General features: G+C 42.8%; 1 protein-coding gene across 1 annotated transcript in view; it reads right to left on the bottom strand.

Moving 5' to 3' along the window:
- rars1 (arginyl-tRNA synthetase 1) overlaps positions 1-19271 on the bottom strand; it is a 36718-nt gene extending 17447 nt beyond the window's left edge. Inside the window, exons 1-7 of the mRNA XM_078230760.1 lie at positions 19126-19271; positions 16407-16541; positions 15396-15584; positions 12869-12977; positions 10887-10987; positions 7014-7135; positions 3349-3469 (exon numbers count right to left, since the gene is read on the bottom strand). Coding sequence (XP_078086886.1) covers positions 3349-3469; positions 7014-7135; positions 10887-10987; positions 12869-12977; positions 15396-15584; positions 16407-16541; positions 19126-19170 — 822 coding nt within the window. The 5' untranslated portion in view covers positions 19171-19271. The remainder of the gene's footprint in view (positions 1-3348; positions 3470-7013; positions 7136-10886; positions 10988-12868; positions 12978-15395; positions 15585-16406; positions 16542-19125) is intronic.
- Positions 19272-19984: the final 713 nt, after the last annotated feature.

The raw sequence follows: 19984 nt of genomic DNA, 5'->3' as shown, positions 1-19984 counted from the left end.
GTTTGTCTAAAGGAAGTTTTGATTTGATTGTAACACCTTGGATATATTTGTTATGGGTTATATATTATTGCGGTTGTTTTGTTTGTAATTGATAACAGTTATTGCTAATTTTCTTTCCATACATGTTAACTATATTCTTAAATAAACTTTGTTTGATATAAGCTCCCTAGTGGGTCATTTGAATCATACCCGAGGTGAACTATATCATAGAAACAGGAGCAGGAGGAGGCCATTTGGCCCTTCGTGCCTACTCCGCCATTCATTAAGATCATGGCTGATCATCCAACTCAATAGCTTAATCCTGCTTTTTCCCCATAGCCTTTGATCCCATTCGCCCCAAGTGCTATATCCAGCCGCCTCTTGAATACATTCAATGTTTTGGCATCAACTACTTCCTGTGGTAATGTATTCCACAGGCTCACCACTCTCTGGGTGAAGAAATGTCTCCTCACCTCGGTCCTAAATGGTCTACCCTGAATCCTCAGACTGTGACCCCTGGTTCTGGACTCGCCCACCATTGGGAATATCTTCCCTGCATCTACCCTGTCTAGTCCTGTTAGAATTTTATAAGTCTCTATGAGATCCCCCCCTCATTCATCTGAACTCCAGCAAAAACAATCCTAACCTAGTCAATTTCTTCTCATACATCAGTCCCGCCATCCCTGCAATCAGCCTGGTAAACCTTCGCTGCATTCCCTCGAGAGCAAGAACATTCTTGCTCAGAAAAGGAGACCAAGACTGCACACAATATTCTAGGTGTGGCCTCACCAAGGCCCTGTATAATTGCAACACATCCCTGTTCCTGTAGTTAAAATCTCTCACAACGAAGGCCAACATACCATTTGCCTTCTTTACCGCCTGCTGCACCTGCATGCTTATCTTCAGCGACTGGTGCACAAGGACATCCAGGTCCCACTGCACACTCCACTCTCCAATTTACAGCCAATCAGGTAGTAATCTGCCTTCTTGTTTTTGCTTCCAAAGTGAATAACCTCACATTTATCCAAATTATACTGCATCTGCCATTGATTAGCCCACTCACCCAACCTGTCCAGATCGTGCTGAAGGATCTCTGCATCCTCGTCACAGTTCACCCTCCCACCCAACTTGGTATCATCTGCAAACTTTGAGATGTTACATTTTGTTCCCTCGTCCAAATCATTAATATATATTGTGAATAACTGGGGTCCCAGCACCGATCCCTGTGGCACCCTACTAGTTACTGCCTGCCATTTTGAAAAGCACCCTTAATTCCAACTCTTTGTTCCCTATTTGCCAACCAGTTTTCTATCCATCTCAATATACTTTCCCCAATCCCATGCGCTTTAATCTTGCACAATAATCTCTTATGCGGGACTTTGTCAAATGCTTTCTGAATGTCCAAATATACCACATCTACTGGTTCCCCCTTGTCAACTCTACTAGTTCCATCTTCAAAGAATTCCAACAGATTTGTCAAGCCTGATTTCCCCTTCATAAATCCATGTTGACTCTGTCTAATCCTGCCACTGCTTTCTAAATGCTCTGCTATAAAGTCCTTGATAATGGATTCAAGATTTTTTCCCACTACTGATGTTAAGTCTATTGGTCCCTGTTTTCTTTCTACCTCCCTTTTTGAATTTGGAGTGACATTCGCTACCCTCCAAGCTGCAGGGACTGTTGCAGAGTCTATAGAATCCTGGAAGATGACCACCAGTGCATCCACTATTTCTAGAGCCACTTCCCTAAGTACTCTGGGATGTAGATTATTATGCTTACCCTAGCCAAATTCAAGGTGCAAACTTAGGATCCAGGCAGACTTCATAAAACACGGTGGAGTTTCTGACCGAAACCATAACACATGGTGTGTAGGTGTTGCTGGATAGCCAGCCTTTATTACCCAGTCCTAATTGCCCTCAAGATGATGGTGCTGAGCCACCTTCTTGAGCCACTGCAGTAATTTGTTGTAGGAATACCCACAGTGCTGTTAGCAAAGGAATTCCAGCATTTATCCCAGTGACACTGAAGGAATGGTGGTTTGGTTGTGAGTCAGGGAGGTGCCTGGTTTTTATGGAACCTGCAGGTAGTTGTATTCCCATGTATATGCTGCCCTTGCCCTTCTCGATGGTAGAGGTAATGGGTTTGGAAAGTATTGACAAAGTAGGCTTGGTGAGTTGCGACAGTATCTTGGAGGTGGTACACACTGCTACCACTGTGTGCCAATGTAGTAATGGGAGTGAGCCACAATGTACGGTGGCACAGTGGTTAGCATTGCTGCCTCACAGCGCCAGGGACTCGGGTTCGATTCTTGGCTTGGGTCACTGTCTGAGTGGAATCTGCATGTTCTCCCCGTGTCTGCATAGCTCTCCTCCAGGTGCTCCAGTTTCCTCCCTCAGTCCAAAAGACGTGCTGGTTTGGTGCATTGGCCATGCTAAAATTCTCCCTCAGTGTACCCGAACAGGTGCCGAAGTGTGGCAACTAGGAGATTTTCACAGTAACTTCATTGCAGTGTTAATGCAAGCCTTCTTGTGACTAATAAATAAACTTTAGCTTTTAACTTTATTCATATGGCTGGTCCAGTTCAGTTTCTGATCTAAACAACTCAAGTTGCCAATCAGTTTCCACATCAGTGAAAGCTGCATTATTGGATCTGAAGTTCCTCTTCCACTATGTCAGCAACGTGCCATCTTTGGTATCCTAACCTTGTGTTCCACCACTTGGACAAGGGCATGGGAAAATCATCACTTGTAAGTATTCCTCCAAATCACACACCTTCAAGACTTGGGACTCACAATGCTGCTCCTTCACTGGGTCAAAATCCTGAAACTCCCTGTCAAATAACATCATAGTGGTGGCACCTCCACCACATGGACTGCAGCAACTCAAGTTGCCATTTCTCAAGGGCAGCTAGTGATGGACAATCAATGCTGGCTTTGCCAGCAATGTCCATGTCCCGAGAATATTTTTTTCTAAAAAAGCTGAAGTAGTTTGGCAAAGGAAAGCAAAGGGTTAGGAATGCTTGAAGCACTTTAAACATTTTGACATAAAATAGCATGTCATGGCTGTGTGCCTTTAAAGGAAGATAGCAGATGGTGAGTCAGTTACGCCACTTGAAGAAAGAAAGTCAGAGAAGTAAAGACAGAAATGGGCAAGAGCCTGGTGGGGAAAAGAAAACCTAGCGAAAAAAGTAAAATAGAAAGACCGGGTGGGGAGAGGAATTTTTTTTTTCAATTCTATTTTTACCACTGAGCAGTGGCGAGGGAGATCAATGATTGTACTCTTACTATATTACAATTACCCTGTCAAGCTCAGGATTATGACTGGGCAATTAATGTCTAAACACCTTGCACAACAAGAGAGGAAACTTACTTTATAGAAGGCTTGAAGATCACCAATTGGAGGGGAAACGATCAGGTAATCTGGAAACTTGTCCTGCAAGTGAGCAATCAACATACCAAATTGTGTTCCCCAGTCACCAACATGATTTATCCTGAAATCAACAAAGATGCAATTCAAATGGGGCTGTAATAAGGTAGAATTACAAAGGCATTACAAAACTCTTCCATAATGTTCATTTATGCTATTGCATTTAATAGTCATCAGCACTGTTCCATCTGCATAAGATGATGGACAAGCTGTAAATCAAATCCATTGGGGATGGGATAGCTTCATTTGCCGACTGCTGAAGAGACCAACCAATGAGAGGCAGGTTTTGCCCAATTCTTTTCCTATTCTTTCATGGGAAATGGGTACCGCTGGCTAGACCAGCATCTTTATTGCACATCCCTAATTGCCCATGAGGCGAGGGTGAGCTCCCTTCTTAAACTGCTGCAGTCCCTGTGTGTAGGTACACACAGTGCTGTTTGGAAGAGAGCTCCAGGACTTTGAGCCAGCGATAGTGAAGGAATGGCAATAGAGTTCCCAGTCAGGATGGTTACGTGGCTTAGAGGAGAACCGGCAGGTGATGGTGTTCCCACGCAGCTGCTACCCCCCAATCCTTCTAGGTAATAGAGGTTGCAGGTGTGGAAGGTGCTGTCAAAGGAACATGCGACAAAAGGAGTGGTTATCAGGAGTCATTGTGGGTTCTATGGTTAAGCCACAGTAGCCATCGGTTGTCATGGTGGAGCCTACAGGTCACCATTTTTCTCTGTCCTTGGTGAGTGTTTCCCCAGGTATGAATATCAATGTTGATAACTTTCATGTCACAGTTGCCAGCATCCTTAAAATGGAGCTTTTGGGCATCCTATTGGTCTTCTGGTTTCAGCTACCTCAACATATGCAAACCCTTGGGTGTGCAACCATCTTCAATCCTGCGAACATGTGCAAGCCTGCACATGTCATCTACTTGATGAATTCCAGCATACATGGGAGATTTCTCCAAATAAAAGATGATCATAGAATCCTACAGTGCAGAAGGAGGCCATTCGGCCCACCAACTCTGCACTGACCACAATCCTACCCAGGTGCTATCCCCACAATCCCATGCATTTACCCGAGCTAGTCCCCCTGACACTAAGGGGCAATTTAGCATGGCCAATCCACCTAACCTGCACATCTCTGGACTGTGGGAGGAAACCAGAGCACCCAGAGGAAACCCACGCACTCAGAAGGAGAATGATGCTGTGCCTGTCTTTTTCTGGGATATGTTGAACAATTGTTATTTTCGTTCTATTCAGACACCCTCCCTCTTTCTTTTTCTGGTACATTGATGACTGTATCGGTGCCGTAATGAGATGTCCTGGTAGCTTTTGCAATCTCCCCCATTACCCTTTTTTTTGTGTAATGTTATGATTTTCAATTTATACAATTTATTTGAATCACAGCAATATACTCTGATGCAGAAACTTCCTAATTGCTGCTGAAATCCTGTGCTCACTTCAAACTTTTTGATAAATGTGAATTCTTAATTCATTTGAATATACTACTAAATACAGGAGCTGAATATTCTGTAAAAATACAAATTAATAATAAAACAGCAAGGCTCAAATAACACGTGTAATTTACATTAATTAAGCTACATTTTGGTGAGGTTACAATCTGGCTTCAGTTTCTTGAAAGAATGGAAACCGTAGCTTTGAATCAACAACAATGTGCAGCCTCTGTTGTAAAGGCAACACTAATTGGCCAACTTTCAAACTTAAAATTGTGAAAGAAGAAAGTCTATAAAATGAAGGAAATAAGTCAGTGTTAAAGCAATGCTATCTGGAGATTCTGGGCTTACATACACATACTTTATTTAAGCATGGATTTATATATGAAAATGATTAAAGTCAAATACTGTAATGTGAAAAATGTATGAAGAGTATACTCTCGAGACTGGTCGCTCATAAAAAGTAAATTAGCAAGACTGCCCCTGATATATTTGAATTTACTTTGAACTTATGAATTACACAGCTGACACAACTCAGCTTTATATTTTCATAATTGGGAATGGTTTCAATGTGTGCGGTGCAATTCATAACTCATCTGCGCAGCTGGGTAGTGCATGCTATTGTACATTTGGACATTCCGAAGCGGAGGTAAAGCTCATGCAAACCTATAGTCAGAGCTGTGCATCATAATGGCACAGGAGGCCACTTATTGCATCAAAAGAATTCCTCCTCTCCGTCCACCCAGCATCTCTTGTGTGATTAGCCATTGCAGGCAGCTTTTCACTGCCTACCTTTTTAAAAATCTTTCTTGTACACCTCTAAGAAATCTCTCCTCAGTCTGCTTCGCTCCAAGGAGAACAACCTCAGTTTCTCCGACCTAATTTTGTAGCTTAGGTCCCTAATTCCTAGAGCTATTCTGGTAAATATCTTCTGCACCCTCTCAAGGACCACATCTAGGTTCAGCGTAGCTTCACTGCTTTTGATCTGATTCATTATTGTCACATGTATTGGTATACAGTATTGTTTCTGTGCACTATCTAGACAAAGCATACCGTTCATAGAGAAGGAATGGAGAGAGTGCAGAATGTAGTGTTACAGTCACAGCTAGGGTGTAGAGAAGGGTCAACTTAATGAGAGGTAGATCCATTCAAAAGTCTGATGGCAGCAGGGAAGAAGCTGTTCTTGAGTCGGTTGGTAAGCGTCCTCAGACTTTTGTATCTTTTGCCCGATGGAAGAAGGTGGAAGAGAGATTGTCCAGGGTGCGTAGGGTCCTTAATTATGCTTGTATTCACTATGTCTATTTATGAAGCAGAAGCTCTCAATTACTTTACTAATTAATTACTATCTCAATATGCTCTGCCAGCCTTCAAAGATCTATGCACAGTGAACCACCCCTACTCCCCCCTCCAGGTGCTCTATTCTTTAGAACTGTGCCATTAAGTCCGTATTGTCTGCTCCTATTCCTTCTGCCAAAGTACAGCACATCACACTTCTCTATATTAAATTCCATCCGTCACTTACCTGCCCGTTCTGTGAGTTTACCTCTGCTCCGTTGCAGTCGATTGGTACCATTCTCACTGTTCATTGTCAGCAAATTTTGAAATGTTACTGTGAATTCCAATATCTAAGTAATTTACATATCAAAGCAAAGGTGACCTTAGCACTAACGCTTGGAGAGTACAACCATCGACCATCCTCTAGTTTGAAAAGCAACTCCTTCTCTGCCCTTCAACCATCTTCTTTTCAATCCAAGTTGATGCTGTTGCTTTACTCATTATCACAGTTTGCACCGTGAAACATTTTGTCACTTAATTTCTTCTGCCCTCCACCCTAACACAGAAATTCCCTTCTGCTTTTTGCCCCCCCCCCCCCCCTCCTCCACCCAACATCTATTATGTTTCTAACTTTCCCCAGTTCTGATGAATGGTCACAGACCTGACACATTAACTGTTTCTCGCTCCACAGATGCTGCCAGACCTGCTGAGTCTTTCCAGCATTTTCTTTTATTTCAGATTTCCAGCACCTGCAGAATTTTGTTTTTGTATTAGTGATCAAACATTGGAGAGTAAATCTATGAAACTGGGTTACTAACTCCGCCTTCCCCCCCTCCCCCCCGAGTGAAGTGGGATTCAATCAAGGGCATAATTAGTTGTCTCCACTGACCTTGAAACATCATGACCCACAAATTCAAACAAGCGGCTCGTGCTGTCTCCAATGATGGTCGATCGCAAATGGCCCACATGCATCTCTTTGGCAATATTGGGAGAGGAGAAGTCTACTACCACCTACAAAGAAACCGTCTCTGCGTTAGTACTTTTATGCAATGCTGTGTTGATACCAAGTTTTGAGGGTTGCTCTAAATGAGGGGATCAGAAATCAAGTCAAGTGTAGTTAAAGAGCCTCCAATCTCCGTGCGATAGATTTAACATTGTAGCATTAATTATAGTGGATACAAACATCAAAAAACTATAGCAAAATGATTGTAGTACCAATGTGTCATCATCAGGATGCTTTTGAGCACCTCATAACAGATGGAGGTCAGCAATATTGAATACTGGTGGGATTATGGCTATATGAAAAAAACTTTTGCATTCATATAGTGACTTTCATGATCTCAGGACATCCCTAAGTGCTTTACAGCCTATGGTACTTGAATTGTTCCAGCAAATAGTAATATGATAATGATCATGTTGCTGACTGATAATGATCATGTGATGCTGACTGAGGGACCAATATTGGCTAGGACACTAGGGATAACTCCTCTGCTGCTCCTCAAAGTAGTGACATGGGATCTTTTATTCCCATTTGAGGAGGCAGGTGGGGCCTTGGTTTAGTCAAAAGATGTCTTTCCTAACAACGCAGCACCTCTTCATTACTGCACTGGAGTGTCAGCCTGGGTTTTGTGTTCATGCCCTGGAACAGAACCTGAAACTACAACACTTGACTTTGAGGTGACAGCGCTACTTATTAAGCCATGGCTGTGTCAACAGCTTTGGTAGGCTAACATATGGTGCATGTGGCACACAGAGAGATGGAGGGAGAAATTCAAGGAACACAAACATTACCCCCCCTTTAAAATGTAAAGTATTTGATAGCTGTGGCTGGCATTATGGTTTAGCAGAACAGAAATTTATCTCTGCAATTGTTGACTAAACAACATGCAGGGAAAAATTCTATGCGTGCGCGCTTTAATTTCTCCTTGTTGTATTTCTCAGCTTTTTGCCATCTGCTGCCACAGTCCCACCCCAATGTTCTGTCTGCAAGCCATTCTGCTTAGCTCTCACTTTCATGTCACTGCATGTTTTTAACTCTCTTGTTTAGTTGACTCAGAGGTAGCGCTTCCCATCAGAGTCAAAACGTACGACGAGACTTGAGAATGGCGCCCAGGCTGGTACTTTAGTGAATTGAGGGAGAGCTGTTTTGTTAGAATTGTCATCTGTCAGATGATTTGATACCCTAAGTATCTGCCCAAATCAATATAAAAAGGTCCCATGGCGCAATTTAGAAAATGAGCATGTATCACGTTGTTGTGTTGAGGGAGATGTACAAATTAGCAGCAATGTCCGTTTCCAAAACAAGTCAGTAAGTCTCAAGAACAATTTATCTTCCACAAACACTCTGGTGTATCCTGAGTACATGAAAGGTTCTATATGAGTTCAGGTTCTTTCTCTTTCACTGCCATCTAGATTATGGTTCCTTCTTGTTTCCTTATCTTGCTGTCCTTTTCTGCAATTACACCTTCCTTTCTTTTCCTTCTTTGCTTTGATCTAATTTATTTCAATGCTTTTGCCTGTTTTGATACATCAGAAGCTCCTCCCGATTGGGGATGATCATTCTCCACGATGGCTGTTGAAGCATGACACAAAATGTCTGTTCCAACGTTTTCAAGTTTCAAAAATGTAATCGAAAGAGTTGATTGACAAAGCTGATAAAGGTCTATATATATGTATCTACGTCTCTTTAGAATTTAATTAAACGCATTTCCCCTTTGATTAAATTACCAATGCTACTTTTTGATGATTCCCAAAGAATTTTTGACAGAATGTGACCCTTAAATATGAATAAAATTCCCAGAAATCTATGAAACAGGATGGAATTTGACTGAATCATTACAAACCAATTAGTCAATGAATACACTGTCAGTCTTGGCTCAGTGGTAAATCTTTGAGTCAAAAAGTTATAGCTCATGTCCCAATCCACAGACTTGAGTGCAAAGTGTTAGCTGATATTTCAGTGAAGTACTGGCGCAGTAGGAAGTGAGTCAGTTGGTTGTGATATTAAATCATAGTCCTGAAAGTGGCCATAAGGGATCCTATTACTTAATTCAAAGAATTGGCGGCACGGCGGCATAGTGGTTAATTAGCACTGCTGTCTCACAGCTCCAGGGACCTGGGTTCGATTCCCGACTTGGGTCGGTATTTGCGGAGTTTGCACATTCTCCCCGTGTCTGCGTGGGTTTCCTCCGGGTGCTCTGGTTTCCTCCCACAGTCCACAAATGTGGGGGTTAGATTGATTGGACATGCTAAATTAACCCTTAGTGTCCCGGGATCTGATAGGTTAGAGGGATTAGCAGGGTAACTAAGCAGGGATAGGGCTTGGGTGGGATTGTTGTTGGTGCAGACTTGACAGGTTGAATGGCCTCCTTCTGCACTTTATGGTTTCTATGTTTCTAAGAGTAAAGACTGGCCACTTATTATCACTCATAAACACCACCAGAACAATTTGACTATTTATTATTTAATTGCTGTTTGTGGGATCTTGGAGTGTGTAAATTGATTGTGGCCTTTCCCACTCTATAACACTAATTACACATCAAAGGTACTTTACTGACTGTAAACTGTTTTGCAAGGTCCTGAGATTGTCAAAGACATGATACAAAAGCAAGTCTTTCTTTTCTTGTCAATGAAAACATAGGTCTTAAAACAATTATTTTAAAAAACAAAACTATGTGCCGCTGATAGAATGTGGAAAATGCAGCAGCCAATTTGTACAAAGCAAGGTCCCATTGGGGAGGTGATGGCCAAGTGGTATTATCGCTAGACTATTAATCCAGAAACTCAGCTAATGTTCTGGGGACCCTGGTTCGAATCCCACCCCATGGCAGATGGTGGAATTTGCATTTTTTAAACAAAATCTGGAATTCAGAATCTACTGATGACCACGAAACCATTGTCGAATGTCAAAAAACCCAGCTGGTTCACTAATGTCCTTTAGTGAAGGAAATCTGCTGTCCTTACCTGGTCTGGCTTACATGTGACTCCAGAGCCACGGCAAGGTGGTTGACTCAACTGCCCTCTAAGGGCAATTAGGGATGGGCAATAAATGCTGGCCAGCCAGTGACACCCATGTCCCATGAATGAATTTTAAAAAACAGCAATTAGGTAACTTAATCAGCTGTTTTTAGGTACTGGAGAGAAAAAGGTCAGCAAGAACACCAGCTGAAAAATAACAGCATAGAGACCATTCAGCCCATCATTCGTGTGTGGACTCTTTAAAAAAGCCACTAAATTGGTCCTCAGCACATTCCTTGCAAACATTTCCATTTCAAATATATACCCAATCTTCTTTTGAAATTTACTACTGAATTTGCTTCCAACATCCTTTCAGGCAATAATTTTGAGAGAACTCCCTTGCCCTTCTTCAAAATAATGATGTGGGATCCACCTGATAAGGCAGCATGGGCCTCAGTTCAATATCTCACCCAAAACGTGGCACTTCAGATTGAGGGAATATTCCCTGAGTGTTGCAAGCAAGTGCAGGGTTGGATTGTGTGTTCCAGTTTCTGAATTGTTCGCATTAGGAAGGGACTGTGTAGGCCTCGTCACGTAATAAATACAGCGCCTCACAACCACACACAGGTATTTAAAGATACCACGCATTGAAAAACCAGCCACATACAACAGCAACATTTTGCAGGAAATATTGGCTGGAACCAATGGTCTTTCGACTCAAGAGTGCTACTAATGAGCCATGGCTGACATCAGCTGTTTTAAAAAAGAAAGATATTCTGTTCTTCCCTATTAGTAAATTGCGTACCTTCTTCTTTGGTCCTACTGCAGGAGGCCGAACTCCATTTACAAGGAGGTCTGTCAGCAGCTTGGAGACAAATTCTCTTTTGAGATGAACATTGACAAAGCCTATATATGAGAAATTAAAATTAGTGTAAGAGAATTCAGCAATATGGAAAACAGTTCTGAAGGCATCTTACTCCAAGGTTTCTCATGTGCGCTTTTTAAGCGTTGACAATTGATAAGATTGCTGTTTCCAGTTTGTACTTCTTTGCTAATTTATAGGTTACTTACTACACATTCCTTTCCTGACATGGTTTTACCAGAAGGCGACTCCCAAGAGTGTGAATGGCGAAGAGGTGCATAGAAATTTGAAAATAACAACAGATAATGCAGATTCAGTGTCAGGTTACCAGTTCTTACTTCAGCTCTCTCCATAACGAGTTTTTATCGTGGCCAAGGTGTCACTAAAAGCCGGTGGAGGTCTGGCATTTCCTCCACAGTGAGCAGGGGAAAAAAAAGGGGGATCCAGGGAGTTGGATAACAAAGGAATTCAATATTTATTTCATGCTTTTGAGACAGATGCAGTTACATTTAAAACAGCCTCCCATTATCCATTTTCAAAATGCAGGAAAAGCAGAAGAGATGTCTACAGGACTTGATGGACCATTTGGGCAAATTAGTCAGGATGCATGTTCGGCAAGCAAATTACACAAGGTCAATGCATTAGCCGTCAATCAGAGCCCAGATGAGATGTGACTATCTGCATCTCCGTAAGCGGTACAAGAATTCCTGTTTCTTCACAATGTGAATGATTGACAATTCTGGCTTGAGAAGCTCATGATTAAATAAGTATTCTGGAATTTTTCTATAGTATTCAGTTCTTGTAAAAGATCTGAATTCCATTAGGATATCTTCACCAACCACCTGTAATCGTTGCATTAAGTCCAGCAAAGGGCTCTTTCACCGGTGATAATGCTATCATGGGCGGCACGGTGGCACAGTGGTTAGCACTGCTGCCGCACAGTGCCAGGGACCTGGGTTCGATTCCCGGCTTGGGTCAGTGTGTGTGTGGAGTTTGCACATTCTCCCCATGTCTGCGTGGGTTTCCTCCCAGTCTGAAAGACGTGGTTAGGGTGCATTGACCCGAACAGGTGCCGGAGTGTGGCGACTAGGGGCATTTCACAGTAACTTCACTGCAGTGTTAATGCAAGCCTTACTTGTGACTAACAAATAAACTTTAAAATTTTAAAAACTTTAAATCTTATTCTTAACTAATTGTAAAGAAAAAACAAAATATTGATCTTGTCTGAACTGATAATTCTTCTGATTCAGTTCAGTATTTGGGTTATTTGTATTAACCTGGAATTAAACCTAATAGTTTTATTGTGCATTTAGTATGGTATATTTTGCATTTCATTTGGTGGGCATCCTATACTATTCATCACATGATTCAAAAGGTGCTAACTTCTCAAAGTGGTCATACTAGAATAGACATGGCACGTAGACAGACTTTGGACAATATGAAATTGCATGAAGAATGCACTTTACGTGAAATATGGCAAAAGCATTGGGCAAAATCCAATCTGTAATGGCGACCTACTAGTGTCAGCTAGAGATACTACGTGACCCAAGGAAACAAGGAAGTGTCAGATTAGCCTAGTTGCTGGCACTCTTGCCTCTGAAACAGAAATGCTGTGGTTTGAACCCCATGCCAGGATTTGAGCACATATTCCCGACAGACACAACAACGTCAAGAGTGTTAGAGACGTTTTTCTTCAGTTAAAACCATTTGACTTTCTATCTGGTTTAAATAAAAATAAAAAGCTTATGGGGAAAGACACTAGGGTTGGTGTTCTGGAATGATGAGATTAACTATTGTGAAAGTTCTTTTCATTTAAATCAATCTAACTGATAAAAGAAAAAGCTCACACAACAGAGTTTAAGAAATGAACTAAAAGAAATATAAATTCAACCAATAAATGACACAATTTGAAATAAATCACTTACCTGGTCCAGCAATCTCAACTTTTTCAATTATATCATTTTTTGGAATGTTATTGATAATTTGCTTGGCAATCTCTGTGGGATTAATCTTCTCTCCTTTGGCTTTTAATAGCTGTAAAGCAATCCATAAACAAGGAATAATGTATATTCTTCTTCTAGAGAAAATGATGAGCTATAATGCATGAATTTGATTCTGATCTTCATTCGCTCATAAAATTGGGACTTTTTCTATCACTTCTCCCTTGCTAACCATATAAGCAGTAAAACAGAAGCGTTTATAAATACAATTCAAATACTTGTAAACTTTATCATCACCGACGTTTTGCTCCAATATTTGGAGAATGTTTCCTAGCCCTAGCTGTTTTGATGTTAGTGATTTACGTGCTTGGCTGTTTAACCTCTGCTTTTTTTTTGTTAATTTCCCTGCCTTTTGTGCTATACAGTTTGGCATAATTGGGCACGGAACGAATGCGGGAATAGATAATGAGCTACATGAATAGTTTGTCAGTTTCAACTGACAAAATTACTCTTTTCAGATGAAAATAAAAAGCCAACTTTTAATGCAGGCTCCAAGATGTGGGGAAGACAGCACTGAAAAGCAATTTCCTGGGAAAGATCCATGCTTAGAAAAAAAATACCCTATGCCACCAACACTTACAAATCTTTTTCAGACTCAGATAATATTGATTTATTTTGTTCAGTAAAGTGGAGGAATACTTGGAATGCCAGCATCTTAGGTTACAAGAACTCTTAGTGTAATACTTGGTTTTCAGATATTGTGGGCCTAAAATTACTTTTTCTTAAGTCAATGTTCTTCAGCTGGAAGATTTTTGTCAAACTTCCTAGATTACAGGTCATCTGTAGCACGTAATATATAAGCAACTTGGGATGCTCAACAACGTTAGAGGCACAAGATTGTTGTTGTCGGTTGCATTTCCAGATACAGTCTTAAGGGAAGTAAGAGTATCAAAGAACAAAAGCGCCGATCACGTTGTCCTAAGTAGACCAACCGCTTGTATCCCTCTATTCCCCTTATGTTCATGCATCTATCCGGATAAGTCTTAAAGATCGCTAACGTATCTGCCTCAACCACCTCACTTGACAGTGCATTCCAGGTCACCACCACCCTCTGTGTAAAAAAGCCTCCCCCGCACATCTCCAGTGAACCTTTCCTCCCTTACCTTGAACTTGTGCCTCCTTGTAATTGCCACTTTTGCCCTGGAAAAAAGTTTCCAACTGTTCACCCTATCTATACCCCTCATAATTTTATCTGGAAAAATGAGTTAGTCAGCACCTCAGTAACTAAATAAATGGAAATTGGGCTTTAGAGTGAACAAACACAGAACAATTTTGGTACTCCACTGGGTCAATGTAAAGCCTTCGAGGTCTAAGACTTCCCACCACTTTGGTTTGTGATACAGTAAAGATATCCTTCCACCTGCCACATGGTGCCTTTGGGTTTTCCTCGACATTCACTGAAAATGCAACATGATCCTCCGCAGCTTTTGCCACTAATTCCTCTGAGTTTAGGTTCTCTCTTTTTGGTTGACAAGGTGACGTAACAGGGCAGAACCGGTTGGGAATTTAACTATACAATACTAGAAAACATGATAATGGTGTTGTATAGGAAATTTAATACCAGCCCGAGGAGGTTTTAAATTATTGAAGAGTTGTCCAATGTTTCATGGTCATGCCCTCACCTGATCGGTCTTGGACATTTTCACAGTAACTTCATTGCAGTGTTAATGTAAGCCTACTTGTGACACTAATAAATAAACTTAAAAACATTGAGAAGAAAATACAGTGTGTTTTTCAGTATATGTTCTTGCAATACTAGTAAATTGCATCTTGGTGTACATTTTTGGTGGACACTGTTGACACAAAGGTGCTCTCAGCTGCTGTTGGAAACTTGTTATTTTATCAGTCCTGCTGCCTCAATAAACTACTTTTTTTGGGACAGCCCAACTTCCTTAATTATTCAGAAAGCATTTCTCAAAAATAAGTCCAATCCCAATAAGTGTGTTTTCGTGCAAAAGCAGAGTGCATATACATGTTCCCAAACTATTTTCACTCTCCGCAAATTAATGCAGTAAATGCTAACAAGCTGCAAAATAAATAAATACTAGTGACCACATCAGTCCAAGGTGATTACCCATTCCATAGGCGGTACGGCAGCACAGTGATTAGCACTGCTGTCTTACAGCACCAGGGACCCGGGTTCAATTCCCGGCTTGGATCACTGTCTGTGTGGAGTTTGCACTTTCTCACCGTGTCTGCATGGATTTCCTCCGGGTGCTCCGGTTTCCTCCCACAGTCCAAAGCTGTGCAGGTTAGATGCACTGGCCATGCTAAATTCTCCCTCAGTGTATCCGAACGGGCACCGGAGTGTGGCGAGTAGGGGATTTTCACAGTAACTTCATTGCAGTGTTAATGGAAGCCTACTTGTGACTAATAAATAAACTTTTAAAAAAAAACTTTATATCAATCCTGTCCAAGTCATTTTGTTCCCTCGTTCACAACTTTCTCATACCTGGGATATTGCCATGGCGCTATTGCATTGATAATCGCCAAATTTTGAATGCTGGCTTGGTGTGACTGCTAATGGTGGGTTGTCAAGATGTGGGTAGGCAACTCTGATGGCAACACTAAAAATGTTCTGTAGACGCTGGTTGATGTTTATCATGCTGGTTCCTGTTTTGTTCTCCTCTTCTTGTAGACTCTGAAATAAGCAAAACGCAAAAGAAAAAGTTGCTTTTTGAAGTCAAATCTACATTTTCTACATCAGAGATGATGAAAGTGTCTTGCTTTTATGTTGGTAGGGGGAATTCAGCAGAAATCAATTTTGCAAGATTAAAATGCATGAGAACTTGCAGAGTGGCGTCAAACACTACTGTTACAGTTTAAGCCCTGGATATGCAATAAGTTTTAGCACTTCAACAGATGCACAAAAAGAATGTTCAAAGAGCAGAGAGATCACCATCAATGACCAATACCATAGTCCATGATAAAACCAAAGACAACAGTGGACTAGTAATCCAGAGACCCAGAGTAATGCTCTGGGGACACAGGTTGATGAAATTTGAATTCAATAAAAATATCGAATTAAAAGTCTAACGATGACCATTGTCATTTTTTCGTAAAAACCCATCTGGTTGACTAACACCCTTTAAGGGAAGGAAACCTACCACCCTTACCTGGTCTGACCTAGGTGTGACTCCAGACCCACAGCAAGATGGTCCACTCTGAAATGGCCTAACAAACTTCTTAGTTTAAGGGCAATTAGGGATGGGCAATAAATGCCGGCCTAGCCAGTGACGCCCACACCCCTGAATGAATTTTTAAAAAGCTAACTGAAACTTCAGTTGCTTATCTGTCCATTTGTTATTTGATTGCACTGTCCTACCAATAAAATTTCTCCTAGGCATACATCCGACACATCATTTAACTTGTCTCCCACCCCTCTCCCCACAAATATTTACTTCAGCCCCATTTTCCTGCTTTAGGAATGAATTACAAGGTTTCATGTTGAAACACTACCTACCCGTTTGAGAACATTTAGCCGGTACTTGAGTTTGGTGTTTTCCTCTAACATCTCACCCAGTCCCAAGGAGTAATCTAGTATCGCAGGGTTTTTCAAACTCTCAATTTCGGCAATAAGACACTTGATTTCTTTCTCCTGGACAAAGAAGTTAATAAAAAAAAAGAAATAGGAGGAGAAATGACTACAATTCATAAACAGTGGGGTTAGATTTCCAACCTGCGCCCGTATGTAAAGTGTATCGATCATTTCTACGATGAGCACAAAATCTGGTTTCCATAGCAGACAGCCGATTCAAGTCTTAGGTTTTCTGCCAGGGCAACAAGTTGAAAATCTATTTCAGTATTTCTTACTCAACGCATCATAAATGTCAGTGCGTTTACATCAGGCAGGTTTTATTTATCTATTCCCGCAATTACTTTTATAATAATAATCATCAAGCTAACTTTAAGGGGATAATAGAAAGGAGGAAAATGTGCAATTACATCACACGTCACATCTTTCACAACGTTCCTTAAAAGTTCAATCCCAATTAATCACTTTTCAAGCATGGTCACTATTGCAATTAAAATTATAATTATAATTAATAAGTATTTTACACATTTATTCCACTGGAAGAACAAGTTTTATTTGAAAATTAGTTAGAATCATTATGGAAGCGACAGTGCAGGAGGTGGTCATTTGGCCCATTCCTCCTTCTGCACTGTAGGGTTTCTATGATTCTATGAATTAAATTCATATTTAAAAAAAGGGGCGGCACGGTAGCACAGTGGTTAGCACTGCTGCTTCACAGCTCCAGGGTCCCGGGTTCGATTCCCGGCTTGGGTCACTGTCTGTGTGGAGTTTGCACATTCTCCTCGTGTCTGCGTGGGTTTACTCCGGGTGCTCCGGTTTCCTCCCACAGTCCAAAGATGTGCGGGTTAGGTTGATTGGCCAGGTTAAAAATTGCACCTTAGAGTCCGGGGATGCGTAGGTTAGAGGGATTAGCGGGTAAATATGTGGGGGTAGGGCCTGGGTGGGATTGTGGTCGGTGCAGACTCGATGGGCCGAATGGCCTCCTTCTGCACTGTAGGGTTTCTATGATTCTATGATCGTGTCTGCACCAACAAGAATCCCACCCAGGCCCTATCCCCGCAACCCCACGCATTTACCCTGTTAGTCCCCCTGACACTAAGGGGCAATTTAGCATTTCCCCCTGTACAGTATGTCAAATCCTATAGTGTAACTACGGTTGCTATTAAGCTATTCCCACAAGTGGTTTCTTACCTCTGCTACTTCTTAACTCTACCCAAACTGAATCTACATCTTGATCTTCTTCCAAAGGCCGAACTTGGCAGACAAAGTCTAGCAGCAAAAGGCCAAACCTTGTAGCAACAGGCCCCAGAGAGTCATTAGGAGCCCGTAAGAGATACTGAAGACAGATAATGTTTGAGATAATGGACACCCTGCCTCGTGAAAATCTACAAGCAGAAGTACTTGTGTGTACTGCCTATGTGCTTCCCAATGTATGAATGTCCCATGATATTTCTCAGTTCGGTAGGGCCCTGTTTCAGAGGCATTCTTTGGAGTAGTGCTCCCTCAATGAGTTGGCAAATAAATGACCATTCAGTACCTGAGGCTCCTGAGCTAATTTTGCATAATCTGTTCCGCAACACCACCTCTACCACTCACAGTGAGTTCCAGATTCCCACTATCCTCTGGGTGAAAATGTTTTTCCTCAAATACCCACTAAATCTCCTGCCCCTGACCTTAAATCTATACGCATATATAATAAAAGCAAAATACTAAAGATGTTGGAATCTGAAACAAAAACAGAAAATGCTGGAAAATCTCAGCTTGTCCCATGCTCAGGCAGCACGGTGGCACACTGGTTAGCATTGCTGTCTCACAGCATCAGGAACCCGGCTTAGGTTACTGTCTGTGTGTTCGTCCCGGGTCTGCGTGTGTTTCCTCTGGGTGCTCCGGTATCCTCCCATACTTGAAAAGTGTGCTGGTTAGGTGGATTGGCTATGCTAAGTTGCCCCTTAATGTTAGGGGAATTAGCTGGGTAAATACGTGGAGTTGTGTTAGGGCCTGTTTGGGATTGTTGTTGGTGCAAGCTCGTTGGGCTGAATTGCCTCCCTCTGCACAGTACAGATTCTCTGATTGTATGAGGTCTGACAGCACCTAGTGGCATTTGCTCCCAAATAAACCTGTTGGACTTTAACCTGGTGTTGTTAGACTCCTTACAGCATCTGTGGAGACAGAATAGTTGCTCTGATGAAGGGTCACCCAGACTCTATTCTCTCTCACAGATGCTGTCAGACATGCTGAGATTTTCCAGCACTTTCTGTTTTTGGACCAAGGTCCACTGGTTATTGACTCGTCTACTGCCTGCACCTCTTAACCCTTAATATCTAGGAATCTGCACCTTTATTGCAGTGTTAATGTAAGCTTAGTTGTGACACTAATAAACTTTAAACTCTAGACATGGATTGCAGTCCTAGAGTTTCGCCCTTTAGGCTGAATTAGAGCCAAGTACAGACACATTAGTGAGGAGGAACATTGATTCAGAGAGTGCTGTGAGTGAGCAAGGGCTGGGGGATGGCTCAGGCTTTGCCCTCAGGCCTGAGCTGAGGCCTGTCCGGGAAAGCTGCACCTTCCGGCGGCCCAAGCGCCATCTCCACCCGGACAGGGAGGAGGCGCCATCCCAGGTCCCTCACCCCATCCCACACGGACTGACCTGCTCCTGCATTCGAGCTCCGTACTGCTCCACCAGACTAGCCATGGCTCCCGGTCCACCGCCCGCTCCACGCAACACGCCCTCCGGAGCCGCTTCCACCGGACATCCCCGCCACAGCGCCGCCCCCGGTCTGGAGGAGACATTTCCTCCACAGCGCCGCCCCTGGTCTGGAGGAGACATCCCCGCCACAGCGCCGCCCCTGGTTTGGAGGAGACATTCCCGCCACAGCGCCGCCCCTGGTTTGGAGGAGACATTGCCGGCACAGCGCCGCCCCCGGTCTGGAGGAGACATTCCCGCCACAGCGCCGCCCCCGGTCTGGAGCAAACATTCCCGTCACAGCGCTACCTCCGGTCTGGAAGAGACATCCCCGCCACAGCGCCGCACCCGGTCTGGAGGAGACATCCCCGCCACAGCGCCGCCCCTGGTCCGGAGGAAACATTCCCGCCACAGCGCCGCCTCCGGTCTGGAGGAGACATTCCCTCCCCAAAGCACCGCCCCCGGTCCGCAGGAGGCATTCCCGGCACAGCGCCACCCTTTGGTCTGGAGGAGACATTCCCGCCACAGAGCCAGCCCCGGTCCAGAGAAGGCATTCCTGCTACAGCGCCCCCTCCTGGTCTGGAGGAGACATTCCCAACACAGCGTCGCCTTTACCTACCTGCTGCCCCCTCCCGTCAACTTCCGGTATAACCAGGCTCAGTCGAATATCTACATATCTGAAGCTCTGTTGGTAAAAATGTGGTAAGAAGTCTGACAACACCAGGTTAAAGTCCAACAGGTTTATTTGGTAGCAAAAGCCACTAGCTTTCGGAACAGGCTGTCCCTTCGTCAGGTGGGTGGGAGTTCTGATCACAAACAGGGC

The sequence above is a fragment of the Mustelus asterias genome, chromosome 16, assembly GCF_964213995.1.
Source record: "Mustelus asterias chromosome 16, sMusAst1.hap1.1, whole genome shotgun sequence".
In the NCBI taxonomy this organism is placed as follows: domain Eukaryota; kingdom Metazoa; phylum Chordata; class Chondrichthyes; order Carcharhiniformes; family Triakidae; genus Mustelus; species Mustelus asterias.
The sequence above is the reverse complement of the archived record's forward strand: the minus strand, read 5'-3'. Positions and strand labels throughout refer to the sequence as shown.